This window comes from Aspergillus ambiguus, assembly GCF_047715705.1.
Source record: "Aspergillus ambiguus strain CBS 117.58 unplaced genomic scaffold BDV59scaffold_2, whole genome shotgun sequence".
NCBI classification, from domain to species: domain Eukaryota; kingdom Fungi; phylum Ascomycota; class Eurotiomycetes; order Eurotiales; family Aspergillaceae; genus Aspergillus; species Aspergillus ambiguus.
In genome coordinates, this window is record NW_027395515.1 from 1,499,814 (window position 1) to 1,513,745 (window position 13,932).

The window sequence follows — 13,932 nt, forward strand, 5'->3', positions numbered from 1 at the left end:
TTGCATATACTGCATAATCCTACACAGGAACATCTGTCAGCCTGGGTTTTACCGTTTTGCTATCAAGAGTGCTCTGTTAGTGGTACGATGTAGTGCATTCCAAGGCTGTGGCTATTTGAGAGTACAAAAGGTGCACCACATTATACCATGAGCTACTAGTAATATTCAACCCACCCTGTTCTTATAATCTTAGTCGTGTACGGGGACTATAGGGACTTTATAAAATAAGAAATATACGTACATATTAAGGAAGTACTATGCATATACTTACCGGCCCCAAAGAGTGAACCATATCCAATTGCCTCTGTAATCGACTCGATGAGACCAGAACCAGTTTCTTCCATAGATTACTGGTCCTACTATAAAGATTCCATCACAGTATTTCGTTGATCTAGTAGATTGATGGCAGCTCACCGGCAGCTAGCAGCGCGAACATTGTACATAAAAAGAGAAGGACAGCGAGAGTATCAACCAGCTATTCTGACAATACATCTTCTTTGCGGCCAAGCAGGTGGTGGTAACAATTACGATCACTATTATTCAGAGTATCCACTACGTTTTCAACTTGCCTGGATGCAATCACTAACGTTCATTGCAGAGTATCCAAGCATAGTGACTTATGAAGGCTGAGTTGTAGATAGACACTCACTGTATGGGAAACTTCATGAGCAGACGTATCCATCTGATGTTGATGATATCTATGGACAACGTGCAAACTAAGTGAGAATGCATGCAAGTATAAGTATTCCACCACGCTTTGTTATAAGGATCCCTCGTTTCCTCGAGCCGGCTGAATGTGATATAAAGTATACTACGAAGTCATCTGCTTCCATATAACAGACATTCATTTGCACAATTAGAATAAAGAGCATATTCTAATTCCGGCGTTGCTAGAAAACCCGATCTATTGTTTATACCCCGTAAGCATCTGTCACAATGTTTAACTTTCTTTTTATTGGCGCAAGTCACCAGCGTCAGTGACTGGATGGCTTATCAGTTCATCAGATGCTTTTAGCACTGTTTCCTGCACCTACGATGCTGTACTTGTCTCAAATAATAGATAACATACTGCCACTTATTATTAGCGACTATAATATTTTGATAGTCCGTAAGGCTCTTGTGCTTTCCGTGCTTTGTTGCTTCAACCATTATAAACGTGGGACCGATGTCGAACAACACTGCGTTTTTTACCTAGCCAGTGTTCGTCCTAACTTGCAAACATTCGGTTAAGTTAAAATGATTAACACATCCTCCCCGGCTATATGTATCAGCACAGGAGGTTCTCCGCAATGTACATCGGCAATGTAGCCGAGGAAGATGCGGGGTTGAGAAACATCATAGTAAAGGACATAGTCTAAGCCTAAGATAATTGTTTATTACCGGTTCGTGCTATCTCAATGCCATTGTGGCTTCTTATCCTATTAACAATCTCGTGGGCCTGCATATCATGCCGAGACCACATAACCCTAGAAAGCAGACACAACCGCGAGTCCGAGCGGGAAAGGCCTGTAAGAGATGTAACCAGAAGCGAGTCAAATGTGATGCGATGTTCCGTATTCCGTGCACGAACTGTGCACAAAGCAACAACGAGACAAACTGTGCACTTCGTCAATCGAGACGAGGGACATATATCCGGAAGCAACAGCACCACTCTTTTGTATCCGAGGGTCCGCAGTCTCCCGGTGCAGTCGATTATTGCAGTATATCCAGGCCGCATGAGTCTGATAGAGTCGGTAATTCGCAAGCGATTTCTGCCGCCAATTACCCCCAGAACCGAACACCAGATTTACATTCTCGCGGTCCAACTGCAACGACTGGTCTCACATCCCAGTCACCAGCAGAGTTCGCTCTAGAGTTGCCACAAAGTGCAGAGTTGTCTGAACGACAAACATCTGGGGAGACCGATGGCAATGCCTCGTCTTATCGAGATATCTCCTGGTCCACCATGTTTGACCACTTCCTCAACAGCCGCAAGAACAGCAAAGAATTTGTGGACAAGTGTTCCATCACCTACCTTGGCGAGTCATTCCCGCTCGCAATAGTGTTGGAAGATTTGAATGAAGGAGGTCGGCCTAAGCTCCATCACCCAGGCCCTCCATTCCCCGGGAAAGAGCCGTCAACGGACATACCGAACAAGTTGCAGGCGGCTCACATCCTACCAGAGGACCTAGAGTACCTTCAAACTAAGGGGGTCTTCACTTTCCCAGACCAGCAACATTTAGATGCTTTCATAGACGTTTTTCTGCAGCGAATATATCCGGCGTACCCAATTGTGAGTCGTCAGGAGCTAGTACAACAACACGAGGCTAGTCACATCCCTCTGATATTGCTGCATTCCATATGTTTCATTGCAGCGACTTTCTGCCCCCTGTCAGTTCTACACCGCGCTGGATTTTTATCCCGCCGAGAAGCACGTTTTTTCTACTATAAGAAGGTCAAGCTGCTATTCGACTTCGGATATGAAATAAACAAAATTGTCATTCTTCAGAGCGCTATCATGATGTCTTTCTGGGGAGGAGGGCCCAATAACTATTGGAATTTTTACTCCTGGATCAGCACTGCCGTCACCATAGCTGAAGCCATAGGAATCCATCGATCAACCGCCACGACAAATATGAAGCCCCAGGATAAAAGTCTCCTGCGAAGGCTATGGTGGGTACTTGTGGTTCGAGACAGCGCATGCAGTGCTCTTGTGGGACGGCCCTTCCGCATCGACATGGACCAGTCTGATACCGAGATGCTGAGCATCGACGACTTCGCCCACGATGCCCCTTCCTCAGACTGCAGCCCTTACGCCCAATATCAGATCGAAATTGCCAAACTATCACTAATTCTGCGCGATATTGTCATGAGCCGATTCTACCCCGGGAGACCCCAGGTTCACCCAAGTGAGCTGCACACGAGGCTGAACAACTGGCGAGAAGGGTTGCCGTCAAATCTATCATGGAGGGAGGAAACGGACGATAATATCGACCCTTTCTCAATGACTCTGTCTATACAATACGACCACCACCTTATCTTGATCTATCTTGGCCATGTACCCAGTCATAGTGGGCACGAGTATCAGAGCGAAATTACCGCTTCCGCTGCACAGAATATTGCAAATATTGCGTGTACCGTGGTGACAAAGTCCTCTGTTCTTCTTGTGCCGCACGAGTTGTTTCACGGAATTTTCATGGCACAAGCCGTCTTCTACACCAAACTGAAAAGCACAAATAAGCTTCTAGCGTCACTGGGTAGATCGGCGCTGACAAACTGCCAGATGGTTCTCCACGAGTCATGCGAATGTTGGGACCCGAGTCCGTGGATTATGCAGCTGTTTGATACTCTTTCCACACGGCTGTCAGATAGACAAATGCCCACAGGAGACCCGAACTACCAGGCAGCTGGGGCGAGCGAGCAAGACGGACTCAATACTATGATTAGCTCCAACTCCGAGGCCGGTGTATTCAACGGCCTCTTAGGCTACGATCCTTGGCAGAGTAACCCGATGTTGTCTTCTTTATTTGATTTTCCAACTGAGATGCTCCTGCCTCAGTGATTTTCTATAAGCCACGTTGTGCTCTATCAGTTTCTCTATCAGTGTCTATCAAATACTGGAGGACCAACGACATGAATAGGTTTGAGGATGACGTTTCATGTCAACCAATTACCCTTCTCATCCTCCCATCCAAGATCCTGGTTTGTCCAGCCCATGATCGTCTGCTGTCCGTCGACCTCTCGTAGAAGGCTTGGGATATGGTCAGTGATACGGACTCGGCTTATTTTAGTGTGTGCTTCGCTCATGTCTTTCATTTCTGCCTCATCCAACGTCACCAGCTTAATGTTCTCTTCGATCCGTGATAATGTATTGCTCTTGGGGATGACTACTACCCCTCGCTGCACTGCCCAAGACAACGAAGCAACACCCGTCGAACAGCCATGGTGAGAAGCAATCTTCTTGAAAAGCGGATGTGTAAGTATTTCGCTGGCACGAGTTGCAAACTCCCCTCCCCCTCCCAATGTGCTGCGAATCGCCACTCAGTGCTGTTGACATACACAAGTATACGGATCAACTCACCTCCAACTCATGACCTGGATTCCTTTGTCATGACAGTATGGCACCAGCCGGAGGTTAGGGTTAAAGGCATGAAGTTCCACCTGGTTCACGACGGGAATAATTGTAGCTTCCGCCAACAGGGCATCCAAAGTCTTCTGTGTGAAATTGCTGACACCGATTGCCTTACACCGGGATCCAACGCACTTCTCCATCATCTTCCATGTTTCCACGAAGGTGGGCGAGTCGGATATACGCAGAGGCTTCCCATCAGGGGTTGTCGCCCACGGAAAATGCATCAAGAAAATATCGATGTATTCCAAATTCAGAGCATCGAGCGACCGTTGTAGTGCTTCTGCGGGATTATGGTGCCATTCACCCCAAAACTTCGTGATCACTGTGATTTCTTCCCGGGGGATGCGAGAACTGCGCACGGCTTCGCCGACTATGGGCTCGACAAGATAGAACTGTGCCGTGTCGATGAGGCGATATCCGCTGTGAAGGGCGTGAATTATGGAGTTCCGGATCTCGCTTTTGTCTTTTTGGCTTTTGAAACCTGATCCATTTGAGTTACCATTCGTAGCCTGGGATAGACTGAGGTTATCATACCTTGCGAGGTCCCCAGGCCCACTGCGGGGATGTTCATACCTTGCATTATTTACATCTTGTCAGTTCTATAAGTTCATACCTACACTGCAGTGGGGAATTATACCATTGTTCAGTGGGAATGTAGTTTTGCAGGCTGATGCTAAAGACATTATGGGCACGACGCACAGTAGAGTGGGAGTTCTGAAGACGAGGGGCACACCGCTGTACGTTGTATTTATTCCACCTTGAGAGATAAGTACCTCTAGCGAGCAATACTACTGGACACTCGCTCAAAACTGATGCTTAATATCTCCACCGCATTCCCCCACGGATCCGCCACGTAGAGACACTCAAAACCTGCCGTTTCATGCTTGACCGTCTCACCGATCCTCCGGCCGCCGGCATCGGTCACCTTCTGTGCGAGCAGGTCCGGGTTGGGATCTGTTACGCAAATATGGAAAAAGCCACCTTTTAAGTTATGATTGAAGGACTGCGGGGCCGACATGGGTGTCGGATCCACGAATTCGAACACCTCAAATCCAACCCCGTTGCCCGTCGCCATGTGAGCGATCTTGACCTCGTTCACCTCGGTGGGGTAGATCCGAAACAATCCCGATTGAGGGGTATCCGAGCGTTTGAGATGACGGATCCTTCCCATCAGCTGGAAGCCGAGAATCCGGCTATACCATCTCACGAACTCATCTATGTCGGTCACGGAGACGGCAACGTGGTTAATTGGGGGAGGCTGCATGCTCTGTAGATGTGAGTACCTGGTGTAGGGACTTTGAGGGGAAAAAGGCGCTTACTTACTGCCTGTGCCATGGTGGTAACTGGACCTAGTCGTGTGTGCTTTGTGTAGTGGAAAAGAAAGACGTCATGGCTTTACCTTCAGATGGTTATATACCCCGCCATCTGGCTATATGTTTACCTTACCTCGGAGACGCAACGCTACCCAACTATGGCATTCCAAGCAACTCCAGATTTTGGCTAAATCTTTGTCCGGCATTGTATATAAATACAATGTAGCTGGTCTGGGCCACTTAGTAAAGAAAAATAGCAGACATGCGAAAAGAGATCTACCTTACAACCCTCCTTACCTAGTGGACACTGAGCGCCGCCTCTCGATTACAGTAGCAATTTTGGCGATATAATTCCGAATTCGTAGATCCTCGACGCTAGATTACGCTGAAATCCGGAGTAGCTCAAGTGGCGACTCGTGGTGTATAGGGCTATATGCCCCCCGCCTTAACTTTCCTTTGACACATGGAAAGGTATATAAATGTTTACATATATGTACGGCCGTAAGACGACATTGTGTCTCTGTTGCTGCTACCAAGTCCGATAGAACTAGTTTGGTGTTTGCAGGATGACTATAATGTGGTTCAAACAGGGGTTTCCCATTCAGTTCGCCATTACATGTACTTGTTTAGCAGCATTTCTGCTGTACATCACCCCCATAATGACAGCATATGATAGGAAATAATTGACTCATTTCGCAGATTTGGCTACGATCAAGGCGTGTTTGGAGGTGCACTTCGTCCACAGCTCATTAGGTACCTTGAATTAAAAGCTTTGCAGGTATCGTTACCAACCCCGATTTCCACGAAACATTCCGTCGCCCCAATTCCGGGTATCTGGGCATAATAGGTCGGCATAAACTCCGTAAAATTTTGTGGCTCTCTATCTGACCAAGCTTAGTCTCGATATACAACATTGGCTGTCTAGTGGGGTGTATCATAAACTTCTTCATAGGCGAAACCATTGGCCGAAGAAAAGCAATCATGCTGGCAATGGTTCTTACATCTATTGGGGCGGTATTGCAATGCGCGGCGTTTAGCGCATGCTACTCAATAGCCTCTACAACCATGAACCAGAATCTAACTGGATACTAGGTACCACAATTGATGATTGGTAGAATCGTTACTGGCTTAGGTGCGTCAATCAAGCGATTCGCTAATCCGCGTAGACAAATTAACGAGCTGTCTAGGAGTCGGAATCGATACATCCACCGTGCCTATGTAGTAAGTATAACTTCTCCAAATACCTAGGGAAATATAGCCTAATGGATTTGTAGCCAGGCCGAACTATGCAAAAGCAAATACCGTGGTCAACTTGTCACCACCGAAGTAGGCCACTTTTTATCTCTATTCCTAATTGTATCTACTGACATAAGAATTGTAGGTACTTTTTACCGGGCTTGGGATCACCGTTGCGTACTTTTTCGTATTTGGTCTCAGTTTTTCACGCGGCCCTCTGTCGTGGCGCCTACCCATAGCCGCTCAGATTATCCCCGCCCTAGCAATATTCATTATCGTATTCGGGCTGCCGGAGAGTCCGCGCTGGTTAGTGAAACGGGGAAGAGCAAATGAAGCGACCGAAATCCTAGCGTACGTTTTCGATCTTGCCATGGAAGACGAATATATTGTTGCTGAGAGGGATGGCATGCTCAATGCTGTCGCTCTGGAGGAGGAAACCCCTTTCCAATGGTCCGAGATGCTAAAACAAGATGGTGTGAAGACAAACTATCGCATTGGAATTGCATTCCTAGTTCTTTTCATGAATCAGGTAACCTTTCTTTACTATCCTCCCAAATAGGCCAGCGCTAATAGAATGGCACAGTGGGCAGGAATCAATTTGATTGTCTTCTATGCGCCTACAATCTTGGAAGAAAATGTGGGCTTGGACCGAACAATTGCGTTGGCGATCTCTGGATGTATTGAGTTCGCTTTTGTTGTTGGGTCTCTCGTCCCATCATTGGGCTTGGACAGATTTGGCCGAAGAAAGCCGATGATGCTCGGATCCTTGGGAATGGCAATTTCCATGATGATGGTTTCAATATTGCTATCATTCCGTGGAACTAGTAAGCAGGATCAGACCTCCAAAGCTTCAATTGCGTTCCTTGTGACAGTCAGTCAACCTCCGATAATGCATCTATTTGCGTCTTGTTGACATCTGGGTCGGTTTAGTTTATGCTATCGTTTGGAGCCAGCCTTAATGCTATCCCATGGTGTTATAGTGCTGAAATCCTTCCCCTCAGAATTCGTGCCCAGGGAACGGCCTTAGCAGTGATGAACAATTGGATTTGGGTAAGTCAGCTGGGTATTAGGCAGGTCAAGGAACTAATATTTGCTCCTTAGGTGTTTACCATAGTCATGGTGACCCCAACGATGGTGGAGAGACTGGCATGGAAAACGTACTTGATATTCATGGTCATGGTATACTCTCTACCGTATATTTCCTTTGTCTCTCAGGCTAAGTCACTCACTAGAATCTTGTGTTTATCCCACTCATCTACTTCCTCTTTCCAGAGACAAAAGGGCTCACTCTTGAGGAAATCGACTATCTCTTCGCTGATACTAGCAATAGCGTGGATCGTGTCGAGACTGATTCCCCTCCTTCAACTTCTGTGAATAGATCGGAAAACGACCCAGGAAAGGCAATTACTTCAGAGCACATCGAATAAGCCTTCGTTTTCGTACAAGGTCTATCAGTTATGAGGGTGACCTATAAATTCCCCGACAGAACACGTATAGCAAGCAGTTCGTATGATTGTTTCCTAAGCATTGACCTCATTAATACCTAGCTTAAGTGCCATACTAATCTGTGAAAGTTTCAAGGAGATTCTTCGCTTGTTAAAATTGCCAGAGAATTTTACTCTGGATATCAGCTTGCTGGAGTCAATGCCCAATTATTATATAACAGTTTCGCAATATTATCGTTGGCATAGTAACGGTGTGTATTCTTCGAGAAGTAGCTACACGTAATTCCGAACAAATCAAGCAAAGATGCGTAAACAATATTCAAACAAGATACTTCTTTCTTCCATATATGGTCCCTAAGATAACGCTGAAAGAAGCTGTGACTAGCAGGACAGCTTTGCGCAAGGGGTTCATGGGCCTGCGACCCGTGTCGCCGGTAATATAAAAGTCTTTCCAGTTCGGCCAGAACAATCGAAACCAGAACTTCCATGTGTTGTCTGGGTAGTTCGTGGTGTTCCGCCCTTTGGCATCCAAGTTCCAATTAGAGCAACCGCCCGACCAGACCATGGTCTTAAGCTTCGCTTGCACAGAGTTCGCGTCACAAACTTCAGCGGCTTCCTTCACATCGATGGCTCGAAAATGGCCGGAAATCAGAGGTTGAAAGATTGCCTTGATAAGGTACTCAGCCTGTACCTCATTTGTGTAAATGACAGAGTTGTGGGCGGGAAAGGCGTTGGGACCGAAGATGATCCCAAAATTGGGGAATCCGCTCACAAAAGACCCTTTATAGGCCTGGGCGCCACGACTACTTTTCCAATGTTCATTGAGAGATGTGTAGCGTCCACGAACTGTAATCGGGGAAAGGAACTCTTGGATCTTAAACCCCGTACTGAGGATGACAGCATCCACCTCAATATCCCGCTTGGACGTCCGAAGTCCACCCTCACAAAACTCAACAATTGGTTCTGTTGTAAGCTCGATATTATCCCTATGGAGACTCTCTAGGTAACCAGGGTCAAAGATACGACGCTTGCATCCTAGGGGGAAGGATGGGACGAGGATGTCGTGGTACTTGGCAGGTGCATTTTCCTTGATGTATTTGACTGCATCTTGTGTCGTTTTCTCTCGTTGAGCGATTAACGCGGCTGTGTCGGAAAGATACAATGTATGGAGGTCGTCAGTAGCTTTCCAAAGTTGAAAGCGATATAGGCGGTTAAGTAAAGGTATATTTCGGAAACACCACTTTTCAAATCCAGTGAATTCCCGATTACATCGGCTGGTCACCCACTGAGGGGACCGCTGGAATTGATATACCTTCTTTGCTTCTTTCAATATCTGAGGCACCAACTGTGCCGCTGAGCATCCGTTTCCGACGACGGCCACAGTTTTTCCATGGAGGTCATATGCATGGTCCCATCGGGCCGAATGCCAAATGGCTCCGTGGAAACTTTCATGCTTTGGAATGTCACAGTCTTTCGGAATTGAAATGGTACCAACACATGATGCTAAGATCTCAGTCTCTCGCCAAAAGACGTGGTTTGTCTCCAAATCCCGGAGACACACTTTCCACAGGCAACGGAGTTCATCCCACTGCGCCTCAACAACCTCCACTCCACAGCGAATATGAGGTCTTATCCCAAATCGGTCAACCGTACTATTCAGATAGTCAAGAATCTCGGGCTGCTCGGCAAATCGCTTTGACCAGTCAGGGTTAGGGTTGAAGGAGAACGAGTAAAGGTGTGAATCCACGTCACACCCGACCCCAGGGTAAGTGTTGAGAAACCAAGTACCACCAATTTCCGGTTCCCGTTCATAGATGACGAAGTTCTCAAAATCCAAATCTTTTTTCAATCGAGCTGAAAGAGCTATTCCGGCCACACCGCAACCAATAATAATCGCACGCGGTTCCTGATAAGTCACCTGCGCCATTGTGTTTGCTGAATCTCAACTTTCGGACGGAAAGATTCAAGTACACCAAAGAACGATGCAAGTATGGTGAGAAATATAAATGAGATATATTCTTTCTATGGCACGTAGACGTGGTAGTTAGCGCTATCCCCTCATTGACTGCCATGCCATGTAATGTCATCTCGCGTGTACATATAGCCGGATGGCTATATGTGTTATTGACAAGTATTTCCAACACAACCAACACTAATTCAAATTACAGAATAGTAGAAAAATTACTGGAACATACATGAGTGCATATAGGCTTTGATGCGTTGTGAGGACCATAATCGACAATTTGTTCCATGGAGAACCTCACTATCACAGTTTCGGTTAAGAATTTGATAGCCATATACCAACACTTTCTCATGGCACCATTTCCCCGCTTCTTGGAAGGCAAGTTAAATGCGGGACACTTTTATGTATCATGACTAGTCAAGTATGTACCGCAGGCGATAGATCTAAATCAACGGCAGTGAGCTTCAACATCGACCTCAGTAACTTACAAGCGCAAAGAGTGTTATTAAATGGCCAATCTCCTCCGCAATAAGGTTATCGCTGTGACTGGCAGCTCATCGGGGATTGGACGAGCTATTGCCATCAGGTGTGCTCAACAGGGAGCTACTATGGTCCTCCACCACCGTGGCGATACCCAGACCCAGCACGACGCCAAGTCACTTTACAATGAACTTTCAAACACATACCCAGCATTCCTGGATGATAGAAAGATGTCCCACCTGATAGTCGGATCTGATCTTACCTCAGATGACGCCGCGAGTAGTTTAGTCGACCGAACTACTTCAGCCTTTGGGCGGATAGACGTCCTAGTCAACAATGCCGGAATCTGCCAGTTTGCTGCGGCTGGCTCTGTCACGAAGTCCATTCTGCGCAAGCATATGGATGTAAATTACATGGCAGCCTATCTTCTCACGCAAGCTGCTACCCAGCAAATGATTCGACAAGGTCGAGGAGGCAGTGTCGTTTCTATCTCGTCGATCACTGCAAAGCAAGGATCATCTGATCTCACACATTATGCTCCCACAAAAGCGGCGTTACTGGCTATGTCGAAATCATACGCCGTCGAGTTTGGTACACATGGGGTCCGTTATAATTGTGTTCTTCCAGGGACGATACAAACCACAATGAACGAGAAGGACCTTGCGGTTAATGGTAAAAAGGAGTGGATGGAGAGTAGGGTTCCAATTGGTAGACTAGGATATCCCGATGACATCGCTGGCGCAGTCATGTTTTTTGCGAGTGATCTGTCAGCTTATGTGACAGGTGAGCAAATTCTAGTTGACGGCGGTGCATCTGTATACTACCAGTGAATGGGGCTGTACAGCAGTGACAATTCGAACATTAAATCTCCGAAACGGCTCAAAGGAAGCCGATCAAGGGACTGGAGAGGACTGGAGATGACGTAGGTCGAAGTGTCTTTGGTCGCTAAGTATAGGAAACAAATATTTGCAAGGCTCTATAGCCTCCCCAAGCTCCTATTATCCTGACAGTATAGTCAGTCTCATTGTTGGTAGAGAGCATGCTATTTTCTTAGAACCTCTACGCTCTGCTGAATGGTGACCCTCCATACATTTTGATTCTATCTACCGGAATTTAACATATGGACGCGTAGGTGGAGTTTCGAGTACATCCTGAAGAAAAGGCGGCTGTTCCGAGATAGCATTGAGATGAGTAAATAGGTCAGTGTTTGATTCAGGCTAATTCTTTAAAGCACTGGGTTCAATAAGTTGTATGTCAAGATACTCACATGACTTGGTCATCAGATTGAGTCTGCTGAGTCAGCCAGTTGCCGGGGCCACGAGGCACCCAAACAACCCAAAGCGGATACTCATCCCCAGCCTCTCGATTACTCCAACCACCATAATTTCGCGATCCATCTGCTGGATCTCTTCAACCCCCTCAGCTCTCTCAAAATTTACTTCCTCATCATCTTTGGATGTGCATAACTATTGACGTCTAGAGCAGTGAGGAACGACTTGTTCTCATTCCAGTCGCATCGGACCATTCCCGACCGAAGTACACTCGAAGTGGATCGCAGAGATCTCGACATTCTTGCCGTGTGTTCAGACGGGTAAGAACCTACATTCCTTTCAATCCATGTGGTATATTTTATGACATCTGAACTAATCCTGAGGCTTTCAGAGGTCCGTCCGTCTTGAGCTACGTGCTCTTGACACCGCATTACCACGACGTGTGAAACATGCCTCCCGTTCAGCAAGTTGGGGACTTCCCTGACACTTCGGGTGAAATCCTTATGGACAGTGATGGTGTGTCGGACAGCAATGACTTAGCAGGACGCGACGAAGCGGCCTCCCCATCGCCAGTGACCAGCACGCACACCCTTGTCGGCAGATCACAACCTACCAAAACATACCTTCCTGGTCAGGGTACCATCGACCCCCATAGTATCAACATGCAAGGACTTATGGCGCTCTTTGCCATACTTGGAGCAGCGTTCGTCCTCGCGGCTATCTGGTTCTTCTTCTGGGCGAAGAACGGAGGTTTCGTTTGGCAAAAGGGCGATTGGGAAGAATACAAATCTACCGTTCTCCGGCGCAAAGGCCCCGATGGTCGAACTCTCAGCAATGCAACCAAGAGTACGAAGCTGGGTGGAGGCAGCATTGTCGGCAAAGGTTACAGCGATGACGGATATACTGTCACCGACAGCGCTCCAGGATACACCGACACAGCGACAACGATTAGCGAGAAAGAACCCAAACGCAAGCGCAAGTTCCGGGAAACGGCCAAGCAGAAGCTCCTCCGTCGGCATAGAGATGAGAACTGGGAGGGTGAAGGCGATGAGGATGTCCGAGCCTATCGCAAGGAAAAACCGGCACGGATCGGCGGTATCAATCGAGAGGCTGACGGTACCTACCACGGGAGCGACTATGACACTTCAAACCCACCTAGTTATTACCAACAAAGCGAGATGAGCCAAGTCCGCGACTATGCTTACGAACCCACTCGGCAAAGTCGGAACTTTTCCTTCACTCCGGGAACCGAAGATGTCATCAGTCAGGCACCGACGGAGCCACGTGCCACACGCGAACCTTCGGCCCGCCGACACAACCGTCGTCGCGAACGACGCAATCACCCACCTCCGTCATCCTCATCCCGCCAGAGTAGTCCACGGAAGCGCGACAGACGTTCGGTGCCTGGTCATTATACCGAGCCATTGGACTTCTCTTCCGCACCTTCTCGCTCTGATTACCAGTACTCGACTGTTGATACCGAGGAGTCAGGAACCAAGAGCTACCGTCACACAATTCCAGGTCTGAGCAAAGGCTATCGCCGTGATGGTGGAAGGGGTCGTCGTCGCGACAGTCTGAGCGACAGTGATGGCGACGAGACACGCTACTCGTAAATCATGCTTTCACTGGACAGGCGACGGCAACTGTACTTTAAATATTAAGTGTTCTATTGCTGAGCGTACGGTATCTTGTTTCTTTTTGGATTGGTAACGGACTTCTATGGATTGTGATGTTTTTATGCGCTTACGGAAATGGACGGCACGATAGCTCACTTATTGCTATGATTGACTGGGCTTTTATACTAGGAATGCAGATGGTTAGCACACTACAATTGTCTCTTTCGGAATTGATGGACATACCGAAGTTTGGGTGTTGAAAGACTGTGCATCTGAGGTGGATTTGTCACCCTACTATATAAATACAAATGTATTATCTATTTTGTAACAAAAAGATTTGCTCCGCTAATATTAGGGGTTTTAGAGATATTGAATTCCCTACCTAAGTATTGGAGGTGAATGGTTAACGATAAAAGATTCTGCTATAGAGATGGATTATTCAATAAAGTTGCGGGTGGAGGTACCGAACCATAGATCGAAACCACGGTACGGGCCTC

General features: G+C 47.2%; 7 protein-coding genes across 7 annotated transcripts; 4 read left to right on the top strand and 3 right to left on the bottom strand.

The window, feature by feature from the left end:
• Window positions 1–1,289: 1,289 nt before the first annotated feature.
• On the top strand, window positions 1,290–3,541 carry BDV59DRAFT_190726 (Zn(II)2Cys6 transcription factor; the record flags this gene model as incomplete). The annotated part of the gene is made up of 2 exons (XM_073691795.1): window positions 1,290–1,324; window positions 1,471–3,541. 2 exons carry the CDS (start codon window positions 1,290–1,292, stop codon window positions 3,539–3,541), a joined length of 2,106 nt encoding a protein of 701 aa, XP_073552731.1.
• Window positions 3,542–3,636: 95 nt separating this feature from the next.
• BDV59DRAFT_208549 (aldo/keto reductase family protein) lies at window positions 3,637–4,691 on the bottom strand (the record flags this gene model as incomplete). The annotated part of the gene is made up of 3 exons (XM_073695222.1): window positions 3,637–4,006; window positions 4,061–4,592; window positions 4,646–4,691. The coding sequence occupies 3 exons, from the start codon at window positions 4,689–4,691 to the stop codon at window positions 3,637–3,639; spliced, it is 948 nt and encodes a 315-aa protein (XP_073552732.1).
• An 85-nt stretch (window positions 4,692–4,776) lies between these two features.
• BDV59DRAFT_168991 (Glyoxalase/Bleomycin resistance protein/Dihydroxybiphenyl dioxygenase) lies at window positions 4,777–5,391 on the bottom strand. The gene has a single exon (XM_073688160.1). The coding sequence runs from the start codon at window positions 5,373–5,375 to the stop codon at window positions 4,887–4,889; it is 489 nt and encodes a 162-aa protein (XP_073552733.1). The 5' UTR covers window positions 5,376–5,391; the 3' UTR covers window positions 4,777–4,886.
• Window positions 5,392–5,582: 191 nt separating this feature from the next.
• Window positions 5,583–8,087, top strand: BDV59DRAFT_208550 (sugar porter family MFS transporter; the record flags this gene model as incomplete). The annotated part of the gene is made up of 12 exons (XM_073695223.1): window positions 5,583–5,594; window positions 6,015–6,067; window positions 6,124–6,144; window positions 6,195–6,271; window positions 6,323–6,462; window positions 6,517–6,605; window positions 6,699–6,750; window positions 6,806–7,189; window positions 7,244–7,531; window positions 7,591–7,710; window positions 7,762–7,839; window positions 7,893–8,087. The coding sequence occupies 12 exons, from the start codon at window positions 5,583–5,585 to the stop codon at window positions 8,085–8,087; spliced, it is 1,509 nt and encodes a 502-aa protein (XP_073552734.1).
• Window positions 8,088–8,424: 337 nt separating this feature from the next.
• BDV59DRAFT_190729 (flavin-containing monooxygenase) lies at window positions 8,425–10,032 on the bottom strand (the record flags this gene model as incomplete). The annotated part of the gene is made up of 1 exon (XM_073691796.1): window positions 8,425–10,032. The coding sequence occupies one exon, from the start codon at window positions 10,030–10,032 to the stop codon at window positions 8,425–8,427; it is 1,608 nt and encodes a 535-aa protein (XP_073552735.1).
• A 962-nt stretch (window positions 10,033–10,994) lies between these two features.
• Window positions 10,995–11,380, top strand: BDV59DRAFT_168995 (SDR family NAD(P)-dependent oxidoreductase; the record flags this gene model as incomplete). Its single annotated transcript, XM_073688161.1, has 1 exon — window positions 10,995–11,380. Exon 1 carries the CDS (start codon window positions 11,001–11,003, stop codon window positions 11,376–11,378), a length of 378 nt encoding a protein of 125 aa, XP_073552736.1. The 5' UTR covers window positions 10,995–11,000.
• A 729-nt stretch (window positions 11,381–12,109) lies between these two features.
• On the top strand, window positions 12,110–13,791 carry BDV59DRAFT_52859 (uncharacterized protein). The gene is made up of 2 exons (XM_073696562.1): window positions 12,110–12,139; window positions 12,211–13,791. The coding sequence occupies exon 2, from the start codon at window positions 12,269–12,271 to the stop codon at window positions 13,430–13,432; it is 1,164 nt and encodes a 387-aa protein (XP_073552737.1). The 5' UTR covers window positions 12,110–12,139; window positions 12,211–12,268; the 3' UTR covers window positions 13,433–13,791.
• The last annotated feature ends 141 nt before the right edge of the window (window positions 13,792–13,932 follow it).

Bases quoted from the DNA above. Each gene is read 5' to 3' on its own strand.
- BDV59DRAFT_168991 (XM_073688160.1), bottom strand. From the start codon at position 5,375: ATGCAGCCTCCCCCAATTAACCACGTTGCCGTCTCCGTGACCGACATA.
- BDV59DRAFT_52859 (XM_073696562.1), top strand. From the start codon at position 12,269: ATGCCTCCCGTTCAGCAAGTTGGGGACTTCCCTGACACTTCGGGTGAA.